This window comes from Camellia sinensis, chromosome 3 (assembly GCF_055761805.1).
Source record: "Camellia sinensis isolate YWXY chromosome 3, ASM5576180v1, whole genome shotgun sequence".
Classification (NCBI taxonomy): domain Eukaryota; kingdom Viridiplantae; phylum Streptophyta; class Magnoliopsida; order Ericales; family Theaceae; genus Camellia; species Camellia sinensis.
The window spans coordinates 189,971,861-189,995,066 of NC_138963.1; the positions used below are offsets into that span (position 1 = coordinate 189,971,861).

At 34.4% G+C, this 23,206-nt stretch overlaps 2 protein-coding genes across 2 annotated transcripts; one reads left to right on the forward strand and one right to left on the reverse strand.

The window, feature by feature from the left end:
• Positions 1-1,595: 1,595 nt before the first annotated feature.
• Positions 1,596-4,153, forward strand: LOC114306378 (Pentatricopeptide repeat (PPR-like) superfamily protein). The gene has a single exon (XM_028251590.2). It carries the CDS (start codon positions 1,972-1,974, stop codon positions 3,832-3,834), a length of 1,863 nt encoding a protein of 620 aa, XP_028107391.2. The 5' UTR covers positions 1,596-1,971; the 3' UTR covers positions 3,835-4,153.
• Positions 4,154-5,526: 1,373 nt separating this feature from the next.
• On the reverse strand, positions 5,527-14,375 carry LOC114306379 (oligopeptide transporter 4). The gene is made up of 6 exons (XM_082921772.1): positions 13,725-14,375; positions 11,953-12,050; positions 8,590-9,174; positions 7,570-7,822; positions 7,038-7,220; positions 5,527-6,386 (listed from the first exon to the last, which is right to left on the reverse strand). The coding sequence occupies exons 1-6, from the start codon at positions 14,265-14,267 to the stop codon at positions 5,769-5,771; spliced, it is 2,280 nt and encodes a 759-aa protein (XP_082777898.1). The 5' UTR covers positions 14,268-14,375; the 3' UTR covers positions 5,527-5,768.
• Between the last annotated feature and the right edge of the window lie 8,831 nt (positions 14,376-23,206).

Genomic DNA, 23,206 nt, shown 5'->3' on the forward strand with positions numbered 1-23,206 from the left:
TATTATTATGATTTTCGGGACAAAATTACAATCAATGTGCTATGTTATGATTCATTGATAAAAGTTATGATAGTTTGCTAATGTCGTTATGATTGTGGGAAAAAAAGTTATACTCAATGTGTTATGGTTATGATTCATCAGTAAAAGTTATGATTTGTGCCACTAAAAGTTATGGTGAATCATAATAAAAAATGTTACGATTCGAATGATATGATAATTAATTAGAAATAACTATATTTGTTATGAGTTGTCATTATATTGTTATGATTTATAGTGTCTTTGTTATGATACTTTGGTGAATATTATGACATTATTATGATTCATTGTAATATTGTTATGATATTTGAAAAACGTTATGATTCTTTCCTGTAACATGTTAAATGACCTATTTAGCAAGTTACTTTTTATGACGTGGCATAATATAAACCACACAATAAATACATATCATATGTCTTTTAGAATATGCACATTGTAGACTTTTCCATAACACTAATACTTTATGGCCATATTTGTTGGCACAAGTTGAATTAGAGGAATTAATATTTTTTGGACGGTTAGTCTTGACATTATCAGTCTATTTGATTTGTATTATGTTTGATATTTGGATTAGTTTACAATTTTGAGGAAAAATTTATTAAATTATATATTTTAAGTAAGAACTTCTCATCAAAACTCTCATTTTATATCACATCCCCTTTTAGAATTTAATAGTCTTTTTATATGAGAAGTATCGTATCTAATTAGGGGTGGTAAACGAACTAAACAATTCAAGTTCGATTCATGTTTGGCTTGTTAAAAGCTCATTCAAGCTTTATTTGTTAAATAAATAAGTCAAGTTTAAACACATTTTAAAACTCGTTAAAATTTTTAAACCAAGTTTAAACAATCAATTATTCATTTGACCCGATTCAATAAACTTAAATTATATAAAATATCAAACGACTCGAATTCAACTCGATAAAAATTTGTTTAAGATCAGTTTAAAAGTTTAACGAATTAACAAATTTTAAACTCGTTAAAATTATCAATACAAACTTGAACAATTAATTATTTTACTGGTTTGATTCGTTTATCACTCTTTGTCCAACTAAACTATTAATTCCAACTCCAATTTATTTAGTCAAATATAAAATTATAGGATAAATTATAAATACATCTCTTAAGATTTGCTTAAATACGAATTGTTCTATATGATTTGAAAAATTATAAATATCTCATTGTCAGAATTTTTTATTTAACATAATTAATTGAAAAAATGAAATTTCTAATTGTTCACCTATACAATAATAAAATTATCTAAATTTTTAATTGAAATAAAATTTTAATATTATTAAAAATTATTAATTAACTTGATGATTAAATGAACCATTTATTATAAAATTAGAAACTTTACAAAACATAATATAATTTTTAAAACTACAAAAATTAATTTATAATTTAAATAAATCTCATCGTTTGTAATTTACATATATTTTGTTATATTTTATTAGTCAAATCCTAAGGCATTACTTGGTCTGTTCCCATTTGTACATTTAGAAAGGCAATAATTGGGCCCATAAACTTATGGGCTTGTTATAATCCAACTTCGGGCCCGTACATTGTTGACTATCCAGCCTCTGATAATACACACCTTCTTGAAATCGCTCTTCTCCTGGGAGTAAACCTCCCTTCAATGAAGACAAAAAATGGGATAAGAAACATGGCGGCACACACTTCCTTCCTCTTCTCCCTGCATTTTCCAGTCCTCCAAACACTCTCTCAGTAAGCTTTCTCTCTCCTCTCTACCCACTTCCTCTCTCCTAAAAACCCCTCTTCTCTTCTCTGCACAAATCCATTTTAAACCTCTTTATCTGCTTAAACTCCTCAGTTTCTCCAGACAATTCGAAATACATGGTTCTTTCCAATGCCTCTGTTGTTAGCATGAACTCTTGAGAATAGTCTTTGGGGTGAGAACAAGTAGGGTTTTAAAATATGGATATTTCAGTGCCCACAAAGCAAACCCATCATGGGTTTTGCTCGTTTCATTGTATTCATGGTCAGAGCACGAAGAACCATAGATTGGGTGCGAGAATTGGGGCTAGGGTTTGTTCTAATTTGAGCTCCGTGGAGGTATTGGTGGGTCACAGAGCTCGTTTTCTTGTTCTTTCGGTTAATAGTGGTGGTGGGTTGAGAAAACAACAAGGGTTTAGAAAGCAGAGGCGAAATCGGATTTGTGCTCTTTCAAAGGTTGAAACTTTTAGTTCTAATGGAAGGTTGTTGAATTCTGAGAAAACCCAGTTGGGGCAACCGAGTGGTTGTAGTCCATCTTCGAGTCAAGAGAATTATTCACAGAGTTTTGAAGAACTCCAGAGTAATAATTACCTTCGTAGATTAGTTAGAAATGGGGAATTGGAGGAGGGTTTTAAGCATCTCGAGAGCATGGTTTATCGGGGAGATATCCCTGATATCATCCCATGCACGAGTTTGATTCGTGGGTTTTGTCGAATTGGAAGGACTAAGAAGGCTACTAGGGTTATGGAGATTCTTGAGGAGTCCGGGGCGGTTCCTGATGTTATAACTTATAATGTTTTGATTAGTGGGTACTGTAAGTTGGGGGAAATTGATAGTGCGTTGAAGGTCCTGGAACGAATGAGTGTTGCTCCGGATGTTGTTACTTATAACACAATCTTGCGTAGTTTATGTGATAGTGGGAAACTAAAACAAGCGATGCAAGTTCTTGATCGACAGTTGCAAAGGGAGTGCTATCCTGATGTGATCACCTACACTATATTGATTGAAGCGACTTGCAAGGAGAGCGGGGTTGCACAGGCGATGAAGCTTTTGGATGAGATGAGGAACAAAGGTTGTAAACCCGACGTGGTTACTTATAATGTTCTTATTAATGGGATATGCAAAGAAGGGAGACTCGATGAAGCGATTAAGTTCTTAAATAATATGCCTTCTTATGGTTGCCAACCCAACGTAATTACCCATAACATTATATTGCGTAGCATGTGTAGTACCGGGAGGTGGATGGATGCTGAGAAACTCTTGGCTGAGATGCTTCAAAAAGGCTGTTCTCCGAGTGTTGTTACCTTCAACATCTTGATTAATTTCTTATGCCGAAAGGGATTGTTGGGCCGAGCTATTGATATTTTGGAAAGGATGCCCAAACATGGTTGTACTCCGAATTCATTGAGTTACAACCCTTTGCTTCATGGGTTTTGCAAAGAAAAGAAGATGGACCGTGCAATCGAGTACTTGGAAATAATGGTATCTAGGGGTTGTTATCCTGATATCGTGACTTATAATACTTTGCTCACTGCGTTATGCAAAGATGGAAAGGTTGATGTTGCAGTTGAGATTCTTAATCAGCTAAGTTACAAAGGTTGCTCTCCTGTGTTGATCACTTACAATACAGTGATTGATGGGCTATCAAAGGTTGGGAAAACGGAACATGCTATAAAGCTGTTGGATGAGATGCGCAAAAAGGGTCTCCAACCGGATATAATTACCTACTCTTCCCTTGTGGGAGGGCTTAGTAGGGAAGGGAAGGTTAATGAAGCCATTAAATTCTTTCATGACTTGAAGCGATTGGGTGTTAGGCCTAATGCGATCACCTACAATGCTGTGATGTTGGGGCTTTGTAAAGCTCGTCAGACTGATCGGGCCATTGATTTCTTGGCTTACATGGTGTCTAAGGGATGTAAACCTACTGAAGCTACATACACTATTCTCATTGAAGGCATAGCTTATGAAGGCTTAGCAAAGGAGGCTTTGGAGTTATTGAACGAGTTGTGCTCCAGAGGAGTTGTGAAGAAGAGCTCGGCTGAACAGATGGTTGTCAAGGTGTAACTAGTTACTCATTTGTGATTTCAAAATCATTTACTATCTTCTTCTTTTATTAGCATCAATCTTATTTTACTCGTCATCATGAGCGAAATCCAAATCAGTTTTGTTAGGCTGTCTGCGTAGTCATGCTCTCTTTTTATTTGGATTTTGCTTTACATACTGAGCATTTCTCATTGACTTTTGTATACCTAATGGTCTTGCTCTGTTGTCTAAACTTTTGCTTGTTTATTGTGTTTTGTGTTGTCAGTTGCTTGTATTATGACATAATGGTTGGTTGTTTCTTTTAGGAGGATTATTGCTGAAACAGTTTTATTACTTATCATTTCTGTGTTTCATACTTGTATGTTTGTTGAAGGGTCTAGCAGATCATCATGTTTCTCATTTACAAGAATTATGGTGCTCTCTTTGTAGTGAAAAGTGGTGAAAACAGGATTGTAGAATAATCCGTCAGGTTAGGCCATCTGTTCAATGTCATCACGAAGACCAATCATAAATCTGGAGGTTTTGATTTTGACTGCAACGCCTATCTAAGTCAATACTTGTTACCTTTTCTTTTTCATTTAATTTCATTTAATTTTTTATAAAAAAAATAAATCTGAGTCAATACTTGTTACTTGTGGGTGGTTGTAGGTATATGAGTTCTATCTTGAAGGAGTGAGTCCAAAGTAGTCCTGCCTTCAAGAAGTTTTTCCCCCACCAAAAAAAAAAAAAAAAGAAAAAAAAATAAAATAAAGAGAAAATTGGATTGTGTTTTAACTTTGTTAAGGTTAAACTCCTAGGCCTTGTGCTCAATTTTCATGAAGAATAAATGTTGTACAAGAAAGAAAATGAGCTGAGCATAGATGAAAGACCAACACATAACTTCTTTGTATGACCTTGAAATTAACCATTGGCTCACTAATTATCTGACTTTGTGGACTAAGTGGCATTTGATTGAACTCTGATTCTAGGAGTTTACTATTACTTGAGAATCATGGAAAGTCAGAACTAAGAAAGAAAAAACTAACAGAGCTTTGGTTCTTGGGATTGTGCTATTCTAACGAGTAATTCACCTCTTGGACAAGCCGTGCATGCAGTCCTCTGAGATTTGACCATCATTGGCGTCTTGAGAACTTACTCAATCCCTATGATTAGTGGGTGCATCGCATTAAAAATTCAATACACCAATCACTTGTTGCTTTGGGAGAGTGCTGGATTATTTGGACTCGAATTGTGTAGAGGCTTTGGGTGCTTGGAAAGCTCTCGCTTTTGCTATTGATCTTGGTGTTTCAAGTATTCATATTGAAGGGATTCTCTCCATGTGAATTAGGGCTGCTTCGATCTGTCAGACATTTGATATATGTTCTAGATTCATTCCCCACAACACACGAGTTCAATCTCAACACACATTTACATTCTGTGCATAACTCTGGAAACATTGTCTGGGTAACTAGGATTTCCGTGCTTTGAAAGTGGAGAGCCAAAAGGTTTGGATGGAGGAAGTTGCCTCGTGTTTTTCCAGCAGTGCGCGGCGCGCTGATACATGTTGCAGCCTGTCTTTGTGGCTGTGCTTTCCGTGTTTCCGTTTTCTCTGTTTTGTTTTGGCTTGTTGCCTCAATAAAAACAAAAAAACAGAAAAAAAAACAAAATCCAAGTTGGAAGTAGGGGCTGGGATTACCCAGCACTAACCAAAAAAAAAAAAAAAAAGAAGTTGCAGATTTAGAGTTGGGTACAATAAAATTGAACCAAATGAAAACAGTACAAACATAAAACACTAATATAAAGTACTTACATATGTTGACACAAATATTTCCAATTTGTCAAGCCCTAAACTAACCAATCCACGTGCTTCTAAAAACACCTCTGGTTTGCTCTGTTTTAAAAGTGAATCTTCAGCACCTTCACTTATTAAATCCACACCAAGTTTCCAAACATATGAACACACAAACTGGCAACTACTAAAATGTAGGACAACCGTCCACTGATATACCCTTTGCTGTAGGGCAAGTTGCCAGATCACAGTGCTCTGGGTCCGTAGTCCCCCACCACGTTACGTTTCTGCCCGCCATCCCCACTGTGAAGTAAAGCAGCACCGCCATGAAAGCCACCCCGGCATCCAGAGCCGCCGAGAGGATGTAGTTATACCGTTGCCACCAATCTTTCTGATACCTGAAGACAAAGAAGTTGAAGATTGTCCCAACCAGTATCCAGGAATTGTAGTTCAGGGCCGTGGCTGGTGGCATGTAAGCAGTTGCACCCAGGAGGACTGGGAGGTTAATGAGTGGAATCCAGGTCTGCGTGGGGAATGCCCGGTGGAGGAGCCAGACCACACACGGGCCCAACGCTCCTCCAAGGAAGAACCAGTTTAGGGCCTCGTAGCTCCCTAGGTGGCCGAAGATCCGCCTTGGCCCCACCAGGCCCCAAATGACGGATGCGTCGAAGAAGACGCGGTCATTTGGGCAGGTCCAGGGGCTGTTGGTTGGGAGGATATCCTTGTGGCATATGTCTTTGATGTTGGTCAAAAGCCACCATGCTACACCAAGATTGATTGTTCCTGCAATTATGGTTCCTAGGAACTGGGATCAAAATGAAAGACTTAAGTCGAATTAGAGCCGGGTACATCCAGAACCGAGGGAATTTAAATCAGTAAAGCTACGTACACAGGAAAAAAAGAAAATAGCCCACAAAAATATGTAGAGACATTTTAAAAATATTAACAAAGCTGGTAGTATACAGTTAATTTATTTATGAAGTGAATGTGAAGTGAATTTCATATCTGGGTACAAAGAGGATGTGCAGTGTATAAAGCTAGCTGTTGGGGTTGAGTTTTATCCAAAATCGTATCACATGGTATTAGAGCTGACTTACTATAGGGATGAGTAGGGTGCGTGTCTTGGATCCTATATACTAGGCATGAGGGAGGGTGTGAAGTGAAGTTTCACATTTTCTAAGTACAGGGGAATGTGCAATGTATAAGACTGAGGACACACTCACTCCATAAACCAACTTTTTTAGAATGAGTTTTACCCAAAACTGTGCAATTCTTGATATTGTTGAGTACAAAGGAATATGCAGTGTATAAGCATGCATGAGAATACTTTTCACTTCATAAATTAACTTTTGAGATTGAGTTATATCCAAAACCGTGTCGCAGGGGGGTCTCCTAAATGAGTAATACGATTCTAGATATTGCATTAGTAAGTGGAGAGAGAAGTGGGAACGTATACCTGAACTAAGAACATAGATCTAGGAGGAATCTTCATGTAATGGCCTAGCTTGAAGTCACTGAGAAAAGAGATTGCCTGAGTCATGCTCATATAACCATAGGTTTTGAAGCACACATTGGCAATAGGTCTCCCAGGTAATATTACTCCCATTATGTACTCTGTTATGATATTCAGCCCCGGTGTCTGTAAACAAAAACCATAATTCCATGGCTGTGAGAGAGAGCCTCTTTTTATTTATTTATTTATTTATTTATTTTTAACCCAAAAACAAAAACCAAAAAACCTCAAGTTGATCATATTCACAACTAGAAAGGAATGACTGAGAATTAAGATGAAATATGAGTTATAGTGATGTAATTATGAATTTCAAAACACGGCTTCAACAGTAAAGTTGTATTTTGAAATTACAACTTAAGTTCAAAACTATTTGGGAAATATAATTTAAAATTACATGAATTTAGTAATTAAAAGAAAAAAACTCAAATTGATCATATTCATAATAACTAGAAAGGAGTGGCAGAGAGTAGATTACTTGATTGGTGGTGGCAGTGATGATGCTGATGGGGAGGGTGAAAGTGAAAGCAATGAAAGCAGCAAGAATGAGGCCCCAGTAAGGCATCTGAACCTGCTTCTTGAGGAAGATGCAGAGAAGAAGGGAGACAATAAGTGTTACAGCCAGAAGGATGTAAAACCACCAAGCAGGTATGTCTGGGTACTTCTTCATCAACCTTGTATGTACATCCTCTTTTCCCTCTGAAGATGCCTTGTATCTTTCATATATTTCCCTGTAAACACACACAAGAATTCTATGTCACCACTCTACCCCAAAATATATATATGATATGCTAAAAAGACTGCTCGTTAAAAATTTGTTCAAGATCGGCTCCTCCTAATGTAAACAAACAAAACTTGAATGGATTATAACATTTGTTATGTTTTCACGCCAAGTTTGAACAATTGACTATTCAGTTGGATAAGCTTGCATTATAAATAACTAAGCTACTCGAGCTTGTGTCATTATTGACTCGATTAAAACTTGTTTGAGATGTGCTCGAAAGGAAACAAGGAGACTTAAAAGACATTTTGAAACTCATTAAGTTTGAACAATTTATTGCTCAGCTCAACTTGGCTTCTTTACAATCTTATTTATTAAACATGATAAATATCATTGTCGTCAATGGTTTGTGTGAAAGAACCAGATTTACCTGCTTTTTGAGAAATGAGAACCAAAAAAAAAAAAAAAACAATAATCATGGTTAAAAATGAACTTACTTTAACAAAATTAAAAAATAATAAAAGAATAAAAGAAAAATTAATCACTGCTGAACATCAGTTACATATAAATGTTGAATTGACTTGGATTCTTCTTGCGGACAAGCTATTGAATTGAAGTTATAGTCCAACCAAATTGGATGCATATATTTCTACAATTTTGCAATAAAACTAGGAAAATTTCAGAAATTAAACTTATAATTAGAAGAATCTCATGACTAACTATTTCCAATTTCCAGTAGAATTAAAAGAAAAAAAAAAAGAAAAGAAAAACAATTACCTTCCATGGAACAAAGCCACGTGAGTAAGCGTAGAAGCAATGGTAGCAAATCCAAAACCATAAGCTAGAGCAAAAAATGTGCTCAAATGTATTGGCCCCTGCAAATAATACTGCTGGTAATCAATCTCAAACTTCTTGTTCACAATCGCTGTTATATTATATTCCTGGCCTTGCGCAGTGAATAAGTCCGACGAAAAAATGGGAAATGTCTTGGCATTATACAAATTAACCCCCCAATAGGATAGAGGAATGACTATGTAAATTATCAAGGAGTAGCCAATGAAGACGTTGACGATGGCAAAGAAGGGGCATATGAGAGGGCTGAAGAGGAAAGAAGCCACGGCTGACCAGTCGAGCGTGAGGGCGCCAAACCCGAGGCCATTGAAGCCGGAGCCAATCTGGTGGGCGGTAACAGAGTTAGGGAACGCCCAACAAACCCATGAGATGCTTTGTAGGGTTTGGAACAAGTAGCCCGGGAATAAGTACCATAGGAAACTGCAGGATAGGGCGATCATGAAGAACTTCCCACGTGACATGCGCTGCAAGTTCATGTTTTCGTCTTTGTCTTCTCTTTCATGCAATGCCCTGTTGAATTCAATTCAATTCAAACTTCTCTTTGTTTTGGGCAAGATTCAATTCAAATTTCTTGAGTCATATTTTTTATCAAGTGAGAATTTTCCAATTCTCTTTCTTGCAGTGCCCTGTTGAATTCAACTCAATTCAAATTTATCAAGCCATATGTTTTGTAAAGTGAGAAATTTTCCAAAAATGTTGTTGATTGTTTATCCATAGTATTCAAGCTCAGTTTATCTGGTGTCACTCAATGGAATTGGAAACAACAATTGCCACTGTGCCTTGACCAACTAATCTGAAAGTTAATCAATTAGGCTAGTTATATTAGTCACTTCAGTATACTCTCAATTGAGACATCAGGGAGTCAATCATTGTCAAAGGCAAATATTGATTATTTATTTATTTATTATTATCAGACTCTTTCTTGTATTGATATGGTCAGCGTTTCACTTAGGGTAAATAATACACAGTTATTCCAATATATTCTCAATTGAGAAGTCAGGGAGTCAATTATTGTTAAAGGCAAATATTATTTATTTACTTATTTATTATTATAAGACTCTTTCTTATATTGAAATGATTAGTGTTGGAGTCGAGATTGTAAGTACGTTGTTAAACGAGTACAAATTTGTTCACTCAAGGTAGACAATGGAAAATGTCTCGTAGCTCAAATTTTGTGGCTCAAAAGTGGCTCAAATGGCCAAAACGACGTCGTTTTGGCCATTTTTATGTTGTTCTGTACTCAAAACGACGTCGTTTTGGCCATTTGAGCCACTTTTGAGCCACAAAATTTGAGTTACGTAGCATTGTTGGTAAACAATACACACTCCCTATTGGTGCTTAAAGGAGATGGTCTCACATTTTATCTTCATAAACAACCAATCAGGTGTAATGTTCATATACTGTAAAAGTATGTAAATAAATTAATATTAGTTGTTGTAGTTTTTTCAATATTTATAAATTTTTAAAATAAAAGTTAATCGAACTACTTTTGGCCATCAAGCCAATCAAAATAAGGCATGGCAAGTTAAGGTTGTGTTTGGGTTTTAAACTCAAGAAAAGTAAAATAAATAAATAAATAATATATATATATATATTTTCACTTTCCTTTCTTTTTTATATTTATATTTAATGATATTGGGGGTAGCTGTCGTCATCCGATAGAAACGAAGAACTAACAAACAAAATGGCTTTCTCACCCAAAAGGCTCACAGCGAAAACTCAAAGCTATATTTCCCAATGAAATAACAACTTGATATAAAATATAGTATTCACAAGCCTTATTTTACGAAGCCTATGTTGGAATTAATATTTTTAAGACAGTTTTATTAATTTATTTGAATTGTATACCTTATTTCATATTTAAATTGGGTAAGGAATATAGGAATAGATTAACGAAATTTTATCAATTTTGTAATTTAGCCAAAACCTTCTTTATCTTTCATTTTGTATCCTTACTCCCTCTGATATCATGTTCGGACATACTATTACCTTGAATTCTTTCTTTTCTTTAACTGTATTTTGTTGAATTATTAATTTAATTTCAAATTTATGTCCATCCAAATATGGCGTCAATGTATTTCAATTTGCGTTGCTACCACGTACTAAATCTGAAATATAGCTGTTTTTTTATTTTATTTTATGTATTTACTTGTTTACATAGCTATCTATGGAGCCGATAGAAACGGAGAAATATCCAACAAAATATCTCTATCAATCAAGATATATAAAATAATCAATGTCAATCAAGATATATAGAATAATCAATTGAATTTGTTTGTTTGGCAATTGCATTTTATTTATAATAATAGAATTTTTTTTTTGTAACGTAATTTTTTTTTATAAAAATAGTATGATGTTTTCATTTTAATTCAATTTTTTTTTTCAAACTAAAACACTCAGCAGTCTAAATTTTAATATCAACATACCACTATCATTTTAATTGTGCCTTGAAATTTTCATATCAACAATGCTAGGTAGCTCAAAATTTTGTGGCTCAAATGGCTCAAATCACTCAAAACGACGTCGTTTTGACAAATTTTGAGTATAAAACGACGTTGTTTTGACAGATTTGAGCCATTTGAGCCACAAAATTTTGGGCTACCAAACATTTTCCTTTTCCCTATTTAGAGATGATCACTATGTTGTGGGGTTGTGAGTGCAATGGTTATAAAGGTATGAAAAAACTTAGAAAAATATCATATTAATGGTTGTTGGTCATGTTTGATTTAATTTTTTGAAATTATTTTTTTAATTAAAAAAAAAAATAGAAATTAGTTTGACAAAAATAAACATAAAAAATACATTTTTAAATTTTAAAAAATTATTTATACCCTCTAAAAAGATAAAATTATATAAAAATGATAAGTACTTGTGATTTTTTTTTTTCATTTTTTTTACATAATTAAATTTCATTTTTGTATAAATTTTTCTGAAACAAGTTTATAAAAACCAAACTAAACATGCTAATAACAATCTAGTGGTGAAGTTTATGAATTTTTCTTTTAATGTTCCAAAGTTTTCCTTTAATTTGATAATATTATTTTCCTCAACTTTTTATTAAAATAATATTTTTACAAAAAGAATTCGACAGAGAATCCTGACATGCAAAAAATGTTAAAAAAAAAAATATTTAAAAATGTGTAACAAGATTTGAGGATATACAAAAATTTACAAGACTATTTCAATCTGGACAGTGTGAGTGTCCAATGGGAAAAAAAAAAATTCAAATCAATATTCGATAGTTGAAGACAAAAGCAAAATCTAATAAACAAATAAATAAAGACATACCGGAAGAGGGAGATCTGGACAAGGGTGCTGGGCCACCACATGTGTGCCGGTTCCACTACGTATTTTCTTAGGAGCCCAGCCCAACCGTATCCTAAGACCTGGCCCACACCCACAATGCGCATGTTAGCCTTGGAAAACTCGATTTAACCAAATCTCCAAACTAATCAATCATCATTATCATTATCGTTATATATTATCCAGCGATGAAACCAGAGGAGACCAAGAATGACGAATTTTGCTTTACTCTATATCAAATATGTAATTGAGGATTGAGTTGGGTTGCTCTCATACTATCATTTTAATTTGAGAAAGTATTTGAGTTTGATAAATCCATTTTGAAATCAATTTCGATAATCTGAATAGTTTATTTTTTAGACTCGTTGAGTAAAATATTTATGTAAAAAATTAAAATAGTTGGACACTAGTAATTATATATGGGAATCATATTTATTTTAAAAAAAATAAACAACAAATATATTTTCAAGAATGATCATCAAATTTTTGTAATGAAAAATTAATTAAAACATGTAATTATTGATATCCGATCATTTTGATTTTTTACATGAATCTTAAAAAGTAAATCGTTTAGATTATCGAAACGGGATATGTGATTGACTTTACAAATCTCTCAAGTTCTTTTATGTTGAGATGTGAACATGCAACAAACCTAATCTTATGTTTCATATTTAATGGAAATGAAATATTTTTTTTGAACCCTAATGATTATGAAATATAAATATAAATTATAATTATTATAAATTGAGAAAAATAATTATACTTATAATTGGATGATGTAATAAACCATTTTCTGTTATAAATATGTAATGAAAATTATCACAATCCAAAAAGGACAAAATTCTCAACCACAAACAAATTTTTTCTTCGGTCCCAAAAAAATAAATAAATAAAGTTTTTTTTTATTCTTTATGACGTGGCATACACAATTCTTTAGGGGTAATTTCATTTCAGGTTTAGAAAAATAATTTTAAATTAATAGTAAATTTTATAACTATTAAAAAATAAAATTATATATATATTTTTTTATAAATATGTAATTAAACTTTGAAAATGCCACTTACATAGAATTTTTCCTAAATCTTACATAGTAAAGTATGTTTTAGGGAACATGTTAAGTTTGTTAAAAAGTTATGCATTAATACGTTTAATGAATTTATAATCATTTTAAGTTTTCTTAATCTGTTATCCAAGGGAGACTATAAAGCCTTCTATGAGTCTTTACCGTGATAAATTATTCATAAAAAATTAAATTAATTTGATAATTATAATCATATAATAAATAATTTATTTTCAAAATTTATGTTAATGTCCATTTTTATAAATAAAATATAAAAAAAAGCGATAAATCTATTCTATAATTACCGAATTGATAAATCAATAATTTTTTTTTTTTTTTTATATAAATCATATGTACATAGAAATTTATAAGATGAACCACATAAATTACTAAAACCGGCTTAAAACGACATTGTCCAATTTAGACAATTAACTTAAAAAATATAGGGAGAATTTCAAATCGGTGAAAAATTTAAAAAATAATTACAAATTAATGATATTTTATTAATATTAATAATTAAAATAATATATTTTTTCATGTATGTAATAATTTTCTCAAATTACCACCCAAAAATATATTCCTAAACAAAATAAGATTAAAAAAAATGATCATATATTCTCGTCTACTTTCTCAGCAACCAAACAAACCCCAATCCAAATAAGAAAAGAGTAGGAGTAAATAGTATTATAGTAGTAACCTGGGTAGTGATGATAAGAAGCCAACTAGCAAAGAAGGAGATGTTCCTTCCGTAAAAGGCCTTAATTATATTGACAATACCAACCGCATAAGCAGACCCATTTCCAAAAGCGCTTCCAGCGTTAGCAAATATGGATATCAGAACATGCTCCTTCATGTTAAACGGACCCGGGTTGAGAGAGAATTGTCTGGCCCCGAACCCGGGAATCCGGAACTTGGTGGATGGGATCACGGCCGCCATGAACCGTCCGATGGGGAGAGTTGCGACCTGGACGGTGATCTGGGTAATGATGAGTGGTTCCCTCCGATAGGAGAAGAACTGGTTGAGGAAGGAGAGGAGTCCGCAGGAGATTATACCCAGGACCCACATTCGGAAGGTCCATACTGGGAGGGTCGGGTCGTCAGTGGTGGGTACGGTTAGGCGGACCTGTTCGATTGGTGATACTTCGTCTTCGTTGATGAGATAATCATCATCTTCTGATACTTTCTTGACTAATGAGGATGGAGCCTCTAATTCGAGAGTTTTCAAATCAACAGTCCCCATGGAGAGACAGTAGAGAGAGAGAGAGAGTGGTGTGGTGATGCTCTGTTTTTTTTTAAGATTGACGTGTGGTCATGTTCTTGGGTGGTGTTATATATAGCAAGCAGACAGTGGTGTTTTGGGTTTGGAGAGAAACAATCATCACTTTTTTGGTTTTTAAGGTTTCCTTTGGGAATATTTAAGTTTAGTTTAAAAATTAAAAAAAAAAAAATTATATTAAAAATTTAAAGGTTTTTTTTTTTTTTTTTTTTTTTTTTCTCTCTCTCTACTTTTCTTACACATTTTCATAATAAATTTTAAAATCATTCCAAGCATATTAATTTTTTATATCTCAAATTTTAGTAAAAAATAAAAAATAAAAAATAAAAAAGTCACTAAAATAAACCCAAGTGCTAGTAAGGCTAGAGACTAGAGATGTAAATTGGGTCCGCTCCGTCGGCCTACCCATGTCCGGCCGCCCGAGTTCCTGTCAAAATTCAGGTGAGATCAAGCCAGTGCACAGATCAAAAAATTAGACCTAGGCCCAGGGGGTATTTGGGTCTCGAGCTGGACTAGTGGGCCTAGGTCTGGGCAGGCCTAAACATTTTTTAAAAAATTTTTTTCCTATTTTTTCTACTAAAATTTTATTCTTTTTCACTAAAAATGACACTGGGCCTTAAGCGGGTCATCCTTTGAGCGGCCTGAAGAGCCGGGTCGGATTTCAAAATGACGGCCTAGGCCTAAGGTCTCGGGTTGAGCTCGAGCCGAGCCTATCTCGAGCCACCCACAAGCCACAGACCATTTTTATACCGCTACTAGAAGGGATAAGCTCTCATTCATACCTCATTTCTTAATATCTCTTCATATCCTTTTTATGGGTTTTAATTTGGACTCGTATCGATGATCCGAATCGTTTATCTCGTAGATTTCACAATAAATATCATTCATGCAAAAAATAACTTCATCAGATAATTATAAAAAAAAGAATAAATCGCATTTTATTCTATAAAATAAACGGTAAATATAATTAAATTTAAACTATCTATTTTATAAAACAAAATACTATTTGTTCTCGTATTTATAGTTATCCGATGAAATTGATTTTTTGTATAAATATCCTTGGATATGGGGACGCTGCCCATTTCGGGGCCCATTTTGATAATCCAAACCGTTCACATTTTAGAATACGTCAAGTAGAACATGCTTGCAAAAAATCAAGTTAATCGGATATGTTTAAACATTTATCCACCCACATTTGTATTCATTTTAATCAAGCTAAAATATATTTGTATTTATTTTTGTAGATACAAATGTGAGTGGATGAATGCGTAAACGATATCCGATTAAATTGATTTTTTGTAGGCATGTTCTACTCGACGTATTCTACAATGTGAACGGTTCAGATTATCAAAATGTGCCTCGAAATGGGCCCAAATCGCCACATAGTAGACATTGCTGCGTGGGGTGCGCACCAGCGTCCCCCGCTTCTAATAACCTTCAATGTGGGACCTACAAGATATACAGTTTGGATCATCAGTACCGGTCTAAATTGAAACCCATAAAAAGAGTATGGAGAGGTATGAAGAGATAAAATATAAAGGGGGAGATTGAGACTCTTAAACAAAAATGCTAGAGATCTAAAAAATTCTACCAAATGTTTCACATGGGTGTGAGTGTCACGACCCAAACCCGGCCCTATGGGTTTAGCACCGTAACCGGCCAGTAATCCGAGATTACCGAAGGCCTGCAGAACAGTAACACAGTAAAACAGAGTACAGGGCCTGGCGGAAGCCAATACAGTAAATAAATAATGTCCATTGAGCTGTGACAGTCTGTATGCCAAAAAGATTTTTCATGCATTCACATATACAAGCAGTACAGTCTATACAAAATTTACAGTTACACAGTACAGGGACCTAATCCCTTGGTAACAGTACAGTTAGCAGTTGACAGTCTATACAGTAGTCCAACAGTGTGGGGACAGACGGAGGAAAAAAAAAACACCCCAAAGCCATAGCATGGCAACTCGGAACCTCGCAGTGAGGCACAAAGGCTGGCTTGACAAAACTGGAGTCTAACCCGCGCTCCTAGCTCCGATCTGGTGGCTGAGCACCTACATATATATATAAACAGTGAGCTAAAGCCTAGTGAATAACATAATGCGTAAAGAGGTTAAGAATGAAATGTCCTTACAGTAATTAAACAGTTCATTAAACAATACTTCAGTCTTTCAGTCAGAACAGTTATTCAGTCATATGTGGTACATCCATTAGCATAGCAGTAAACAGTAGGTCTTAAAGACCAAACAGTAATGATGGCCATCAGTCAGTAAACAGTAGTGGTTCCGGGAGGGAACCGACAGAGATCTCTGTAACAGTAGCAGTAACAGTATACAACAGTTGCTAAGGATGCCACAATACGTTTCAGAATATAGGACATACATTCAACAATTAACAATAAGTACTTCAGAAAGCAGTTTCGTTAAACAGTCAGAAAACATTCTCAGTTGAACATATCTTTACACAATCGTTACTCACAGAGTTTGGGCTACAGTAAGCTAGAGCGCGTCTCCCCAGTCGCCAACCCACAGTTAACAGATTGAACACACACTAAGCTACACAGCTGGGAAAGATAACAACTAAATCCCTAATTTGCCTCGGTGTGTTCTACATCTATATCCTCTATAAGATGTCTTAAACTAGGCCTAGGAATGCCTAGAATGGGATGAGGATGCAAAGATGTACTCAAAAAGCAGTTTCAGAATTTAGCAGAAAAACAGAGTCCCGCTCGAGCGCAGGTTTCCCCACTCGAGCGGTCATGCAACAAAGGTACACGCTCGAGCGTCAACTTTCCCGCTCGAGCGTACTGTAAAAGTACTGGATGGGTGAAATCTCCGCTCGACGGGCGCTCGACGCCCGCTCGATCGTGAGACACATGCCTCCGCTCGAGCGCCCAATCCTCCGCTCGAGCGGACTGTAAAACAGTGCAGAGATACTGGATGCTCGGATTCCCCGCTCGAGCGTCTCTTACCCCGCTCGAGCGGAAGTGCAAAATCTGAAAATTCCAGATTGCACCTCCAAGCCAAAAACCAAGTTCAAAAGCATCAAAACCGATCCTCTTGGGCTGAATTTCCAAAAAACAGTTGTAAACATATAGAATATCACGGTTCAAAGCTCAATTTTGAGAAATCAAAGCCCAAGGGTGTTTAATTCAAACTCAATTTCAAACCAATTTTCAAGAACAACATGAATATGCAAACATGCATGAATTCAAATCATTTTGAAGTTCCAAATTGATGCTTTAAGGAGCCAATTGTTTCCAAAACATGATGAAATCATGGACTTGAACATAATTGTGAACATGCATGCAATATTTTGCCATGAACTCAACTCAAACTCCAACAACACTAACATGCATGCATGAATTATGCTCTATATCAACAACCATGAACCAATTCTAGACTTAATTCACTAGAGGCTCACGAATCTTGCATGAATAAGCTTAAACACAACAAAGAGGGGTTGAAATCCTTACCTAGAGCTTCAATTACAAGGTGAGAAAGCTTAATTTGCAACCTATACTCCAATTCCTTCAATTACCAAGCAATTTACAAGCAAAATGAGATGAAATTCACTCCTCTAGTTCCTCTCTCTCTCTATGGTCGGCAATGCAAGGAAGAAGGCTGAGGAAAACATTTTGATTTAAGTGTAATGAACTCAAAGGTGTATAGGTAGTGGCCCACTCAAGGGCAAGGTTGTAAATAAGTCCAATTCATATAATTAACTCATTTTAATCTAATTTAATCATACCTAATCAGTTTTCAGATAATTATACCATAAAATCACATTAATTATGATGATCATAAAACACTAATCAATTTCTGGTTCGGCCGTCGATAAGGCCTTCAATTAGCAGTTTAAACATAAAACACGAACAGATAATCAAACAGTCAAACAGATGGATTATGCATTTAAACAGATACAGTCAGTCAATTAATTCCAGATTCCAGTCAGTCAATTCAGTACTTTAATCAGTCCAATTATCAGTCATAATCAATTCGGTTTAACGGTAATCGATGGTTATCGGTAATCAATCAGTCATTAATCGGTAAACAGTATGAGGGTTGTTACAGTGAGACCCATATTGACCCACATTGTGTGGGTCTCACACCCATGTGAGACATTTGATAGAATTTTTGGAGTCTCTAGCATTACTCACTCTTAAATACAGCTACAATGACGTGGCAAAGAAATAGAGTCTCACATAATTGAGTATGTGACAAATTAAAAGTAGGTGAAATTGTGGGAGTTTCATTAAGGAGAAGTTATTAGTTGGTTTTAAGGCCCCGCCATGTGATGTCCCAATGGTGTTGTGATTGGTTAAAAGAGTGGAATCTATGTATTTATGTTAGGTGATTGGAGAACATGTGAAAGTATGATGAATTATGATTGGTAAGAGATATGATCACATGACACCTCTGGACCAACCAATAAATTTTCTTTATTAAAGGTCTCAAACATTATCTTTTAAAATGTATATATATATATATATATTATAGTTTTTGTTAACATAGGCCTAAGAGCCCATGTTAAGAAGATATTAATAGGTACAACTATTTCAACTTTTATAGAAAGTAGTAAAAAAAAATTAAATACTATATAGATTAAGGCCAAGTTTGGGAAGTCTCAAAAAAGTCAAAAAGTTAAAAAGTTACTCAGAAAGTTAAAAAGTTATCACTATTCACCAAAAGTCAACAATTACGGCTGCACAACTCCTAATACTAATTTTTCCTTACACATTAATTTATACAATTTTTAATACACATTTTTCCATAAAAAGTCAAAAAGTTAACCCAAACATTCATATTTTTAATCTCAACTTTTTAGTCTAAAAAGACAAAAAATACACTTATATAGGACACCCCAAACAACCTCTAAGTATTATATTTTATAATGAGATCAAAGGATACGGGTCCTTATTGTGGCCTCTCCTGCTGTGCTCTCTGCTGTGCTTAAAACGACACAGTTTTAATTTTTTTTTTTGTTTTGTTTTTTTTTTTTTGTTTTGTTATGTTCTTACTATGTTTTTTTGTATGATAAATTACACTTTGCCCCTATATTTGGTCACTTTTTTTTTTTACTTTAATTCTTAAAATTTATTTTTATTTTATTTTAATCTTTTATGTTTTATAATTTTTTTAGTTAATTTCAGTTCAAAATTAGACAAAAAAACTCTTTTTTTTTTTCCCTAAACTGAAAAAATTTGAAAATTTTAAGAATTAAAGTAAAAAAGTGACCAAATATAGGGGCAAAGTGTAATTTATCATGCCAAAAAACATAGTGAGAACATGAAAAAAAAGAAAAAAAAAAGAAAGAAAAGAAGGTAAAACTGTGCCGTTTTAGGCACAGTAGAGGGGTCACAGCAGGGACTTCGTATCCGAGTAGGAATGGCAACGGGGCGGGGCGGGGCAGGGCCGGGGATCACACTCCCCGTCCCCGATGGTGAAAATACCCCCGGCCCCGGCCCGATCCCCGACGGGGGAACTTATCTCCGTCACCGTCACCGCCCCTAACGGGGATCAGGTTTCCCCGACCCCGTAAATTCCCCGGCCAAAAAAAAAAAAAAAAAAAAAGAGAGCAAACACAGCAACTATCATCATCATCAACATCAACACATTCTACAAATTCATCATCATCAACATCAACAACAACAAAATATATATCTATATCTATATCTATATCAAGATCTTGAGAACCAGTGTGTATATACATATATATATATATATATATATGTGTGTGTGTGTGTGTGTGTATATATATATATTATCTCAGAACCGTGGCTGTAGATCTGGAGACGAAGCAGAAATGTTCATCGCGATTCAGATCTGAAAGGAGCCTTCTGTCGCCGATCTCTCTCTAGATTTCTTCATCGCAGCTTCGATCTGAAGGTGCTCATTCATCTCTCTCACAGAGATTAGAGAGAGAGAGAGAGAGAGAGAGAGAGAGAGTGTTGAGAACTTGAGAGTAGAGAGAGAGTGAGAGTTGAGAACTGATGATAGATATTAGATATAATAGATATTAGATATATAGCCTTCTGATAAAAAAATATATATAATAGCCTAAACATATATAATAAAGCTTAAACATATATATATACATACGGGATTGTCGGGGACGTTCGGGCCGGGGCCAGGGTTGGGAATCTATCACCGTTCCCGGCCTGAAAATCATCGGGGATTTTATTTTTAATACTATCCCCGGTCCTATGGGGATAATCTTCGGAAAAAACCCGTTCTAATCGGGGTCGGGGGGTCGAGTTCCCGTCGGGCTGGGTTCAAATTGCCATCCCTATATCCGAGATCAAAACACCTTCCTTCCTTCCTTTTAACCTTTCATTTCCTTTTTATTTTTACTTTTTTATACCTTTTCACATTCCTTATTTTTATATGATTTTCTTTTTTTCTTTTTGGAAAAACATAATTTTTGAAAACTTAAAAACATACTCTTTTTTATATTTATTTTGGTCAAATTAATTTTCAAAATAAATTTTAAAAATTCAACCAAGCGAAAAAAAAAAAAATCAACTAAAGTTTGTTTAATTGAAATTCATTTGTTAAAAAACTAATGAGATAAAATAAAATAAAATAAGCTGAGAACAATTTGACAATATCTTACTGTAAAAGTTGGCAAATTTGTAATAGTTAAACCTCATTTGTAATAGTTAAACCTCTCACGCAATAGTTTTTTTTAAAAATTTCATTTGTTTAAACCTCTCACGTAATAGTTTTTTATTTTATTTTATTTTTTTTATGCTACATCATCTATAATAGTTAAATAATTTTATTATCGATTTCCTACCCATGTGTCCTCCTAAAAGGAGTAATTTTTATATGCAGATATTGTATATAGGGAAAATTGACCTAAGGTCCCTCCTCTACTTTTGATATGAGGAGAGGTCCTTTATAATATGTTTTGATGGCTAAGGTCCCTCAAATTTATTTTAGGTTATAAAGTACCTAAATTACCCTTCCTTTATAACATAAATTTGTTTGAATATTATATGGTTGACTTAACTGATACATTTTGGAAACCGAATTTGAAGTGGAGATTTTGTCGGAGTTTTCGTCGGAGATTTCAGTGGAGATTTTATGGTGGAGATTTCGTCGAAGATTTCAGTGGAGTTGACGAGAAAGATTGCTACGATCGTGTAGATTTTGTTGGAGATTTCGTCGGAGATTTAAGTGGTGTGATAGTGTATTGATCGCGTAGATTTTCAGTGGAGTTGAATCAGGTTTGTTTTCGATGGAGATAGCACATGCATTTTGATATTTGTTTTGAATTTTTGTGTAGAGAGAGGCCAGCTTGATAGAGTTGATTTTTATTTTTGGAATTAATTTTTTATTATTTGTTTTTTAATCAATTTGAAAGAGTGTTGACAGTGTGTTGATCGCGTAGGTTTTTGAGTTGAGTTGAATTAGGTTTGTTTTCGATTTAGATTCCAAATGTATTTTGATTTTTGTTTAGAGAGAGGCCAGCTTGATAGAGTTGATTTTTATTTTTGGAATTAATTTTTCATTCTTTGTTTTTTGATCAATTTCAGATAGTGTTGACAGTGTAGGTGATTTTGATGTTTAGAGTTCATTTTTGGTGCTCTGTTTTTTATCAACATGCTGATGAATTATAGTTGTGTTCTATGTTTTTTCAAACCAGAGAAATTTCATTTTCTGCACTATTGTTTGTGTAGTCCAGAGGAAATTATAAGTGCATATGGACATATTATTAGAAGTTTGTAATGGAGATAGAATATGAGAAAGTGAATGTAAGTTCATAAATTTCTCTATACTTGTATTTGTAGTTCAGAGAAAATTGTAAGTTTGTTACTCACTTTCAGTTTGTAGTTCAGAGAAAAGTATTTCTCTGGACTTGTATTCTATGTGATTTTTTTTCTATAATTGTGTTTAATTGTTAGCAGTAAATTTCTTTGTGATTCATTAAGTTTCTGTGATTTTGTTTTTTATCATCTTGAAGGTGAATATCAGTTTGTAGATGTCTTTGGAGTTTTATTTTAAGTTCAGAGAAAATTATAATTTTTAGAAATTTCTCTGGACATTTATGTTGTTATTGTGAAGTGTTTCTGTGATTTTTTTTGTTGTTTTTTGTTTCAGTTTCAATGGACAGTGCAGTGTTGTTGCTGTGCAAATATGGGAATGATACTATTGTCATTAATGTTTCATGCGAATTGAATTTTGAGGAATTGGTTGGCATTTTGTGTAAAACATGGGAGAATTTGAAACCTGAGACTATGTGTATTTCATATTCTATTTTGGGCCATCCGAATTGTATGGTTCGAAATAATATTGATTTTCTGAATATGTTGAGGGTTGTTTGTGCACGCGGTGTTGATATAGTTGATGTTTCAGTTAGTAGATGTAGTACTTCTGATGAAGAGGATGAAGTGGGGTCTAATTGGGTAGATGCTGTGGATGGTGAGTGTGATAGGCTGGTGGATGTTGAAAGGAATTCACTCTCTAAGTTTTGTTCTCACCAAGAAAAGATGTTATTGTCGGCTAGTTGGCGGAATAATATTACGAGTGTTGGACAAAAGTTTGAGGGTGGTGTGGTTGAGTTCCGTACTTTTTTATGCAAGTATGCTATTGAGGTTGGTTTTCAGTTTACGTATGTTAAAAATGACAAGCTGAGGGTTACGGCAGAATGTGCATATAAGGAATCAAGGGGATGTATGTGGCGTGTACATGCTTCTGTTGAAAAAACAAATGGGTTCTTCTACATAAGGACTTTGAACAATGAACATACGTGTGGTGTGGCGGTTCGTACGAGTAAACATTCGAGGATGACTTCCAGCTTGGTTTCTGGGCTGATACTTGAAGAGGTAAGTGCAAAACCTTTAACTCGTCCAATGGATGTTGTGAAAGAAATGAAAGACAAGTATGGGGTCTCAATTAG

Excerpts from the sequence above, each read along its gene's own strand:
- LOC114306379 (XM_082921772.1), bottom strand. The coding sequence starts at position 14,267 with ATGGGGACTGTTGATTTGAAAACTCTCGAATTAGAGGCTCCATCCTCA. Across the intron at positions 9,175-11,952 it reads GTCCAGATCTCCCTCTTCCG|GGCATTGCATGAAAGAGAAG; the intron begins GTATGTCTTTAT and ends TGAATTCAACAG. Across the intron at positions 6,387-7,037 it reads GATCTATGTTCTTAGTTCAG|TTCCTAGGAACCATAATTGC; the intron begins GTATACGTTCCC and ends TTTTGATCCCAG.
- LOC114306378 (XM_028251590.2), top strand. The coding sequence starts at position 1,972 with ATGGATATTTCAGTGCCCACAAAGCAAACCCATCATGGGTTTTGCTCG.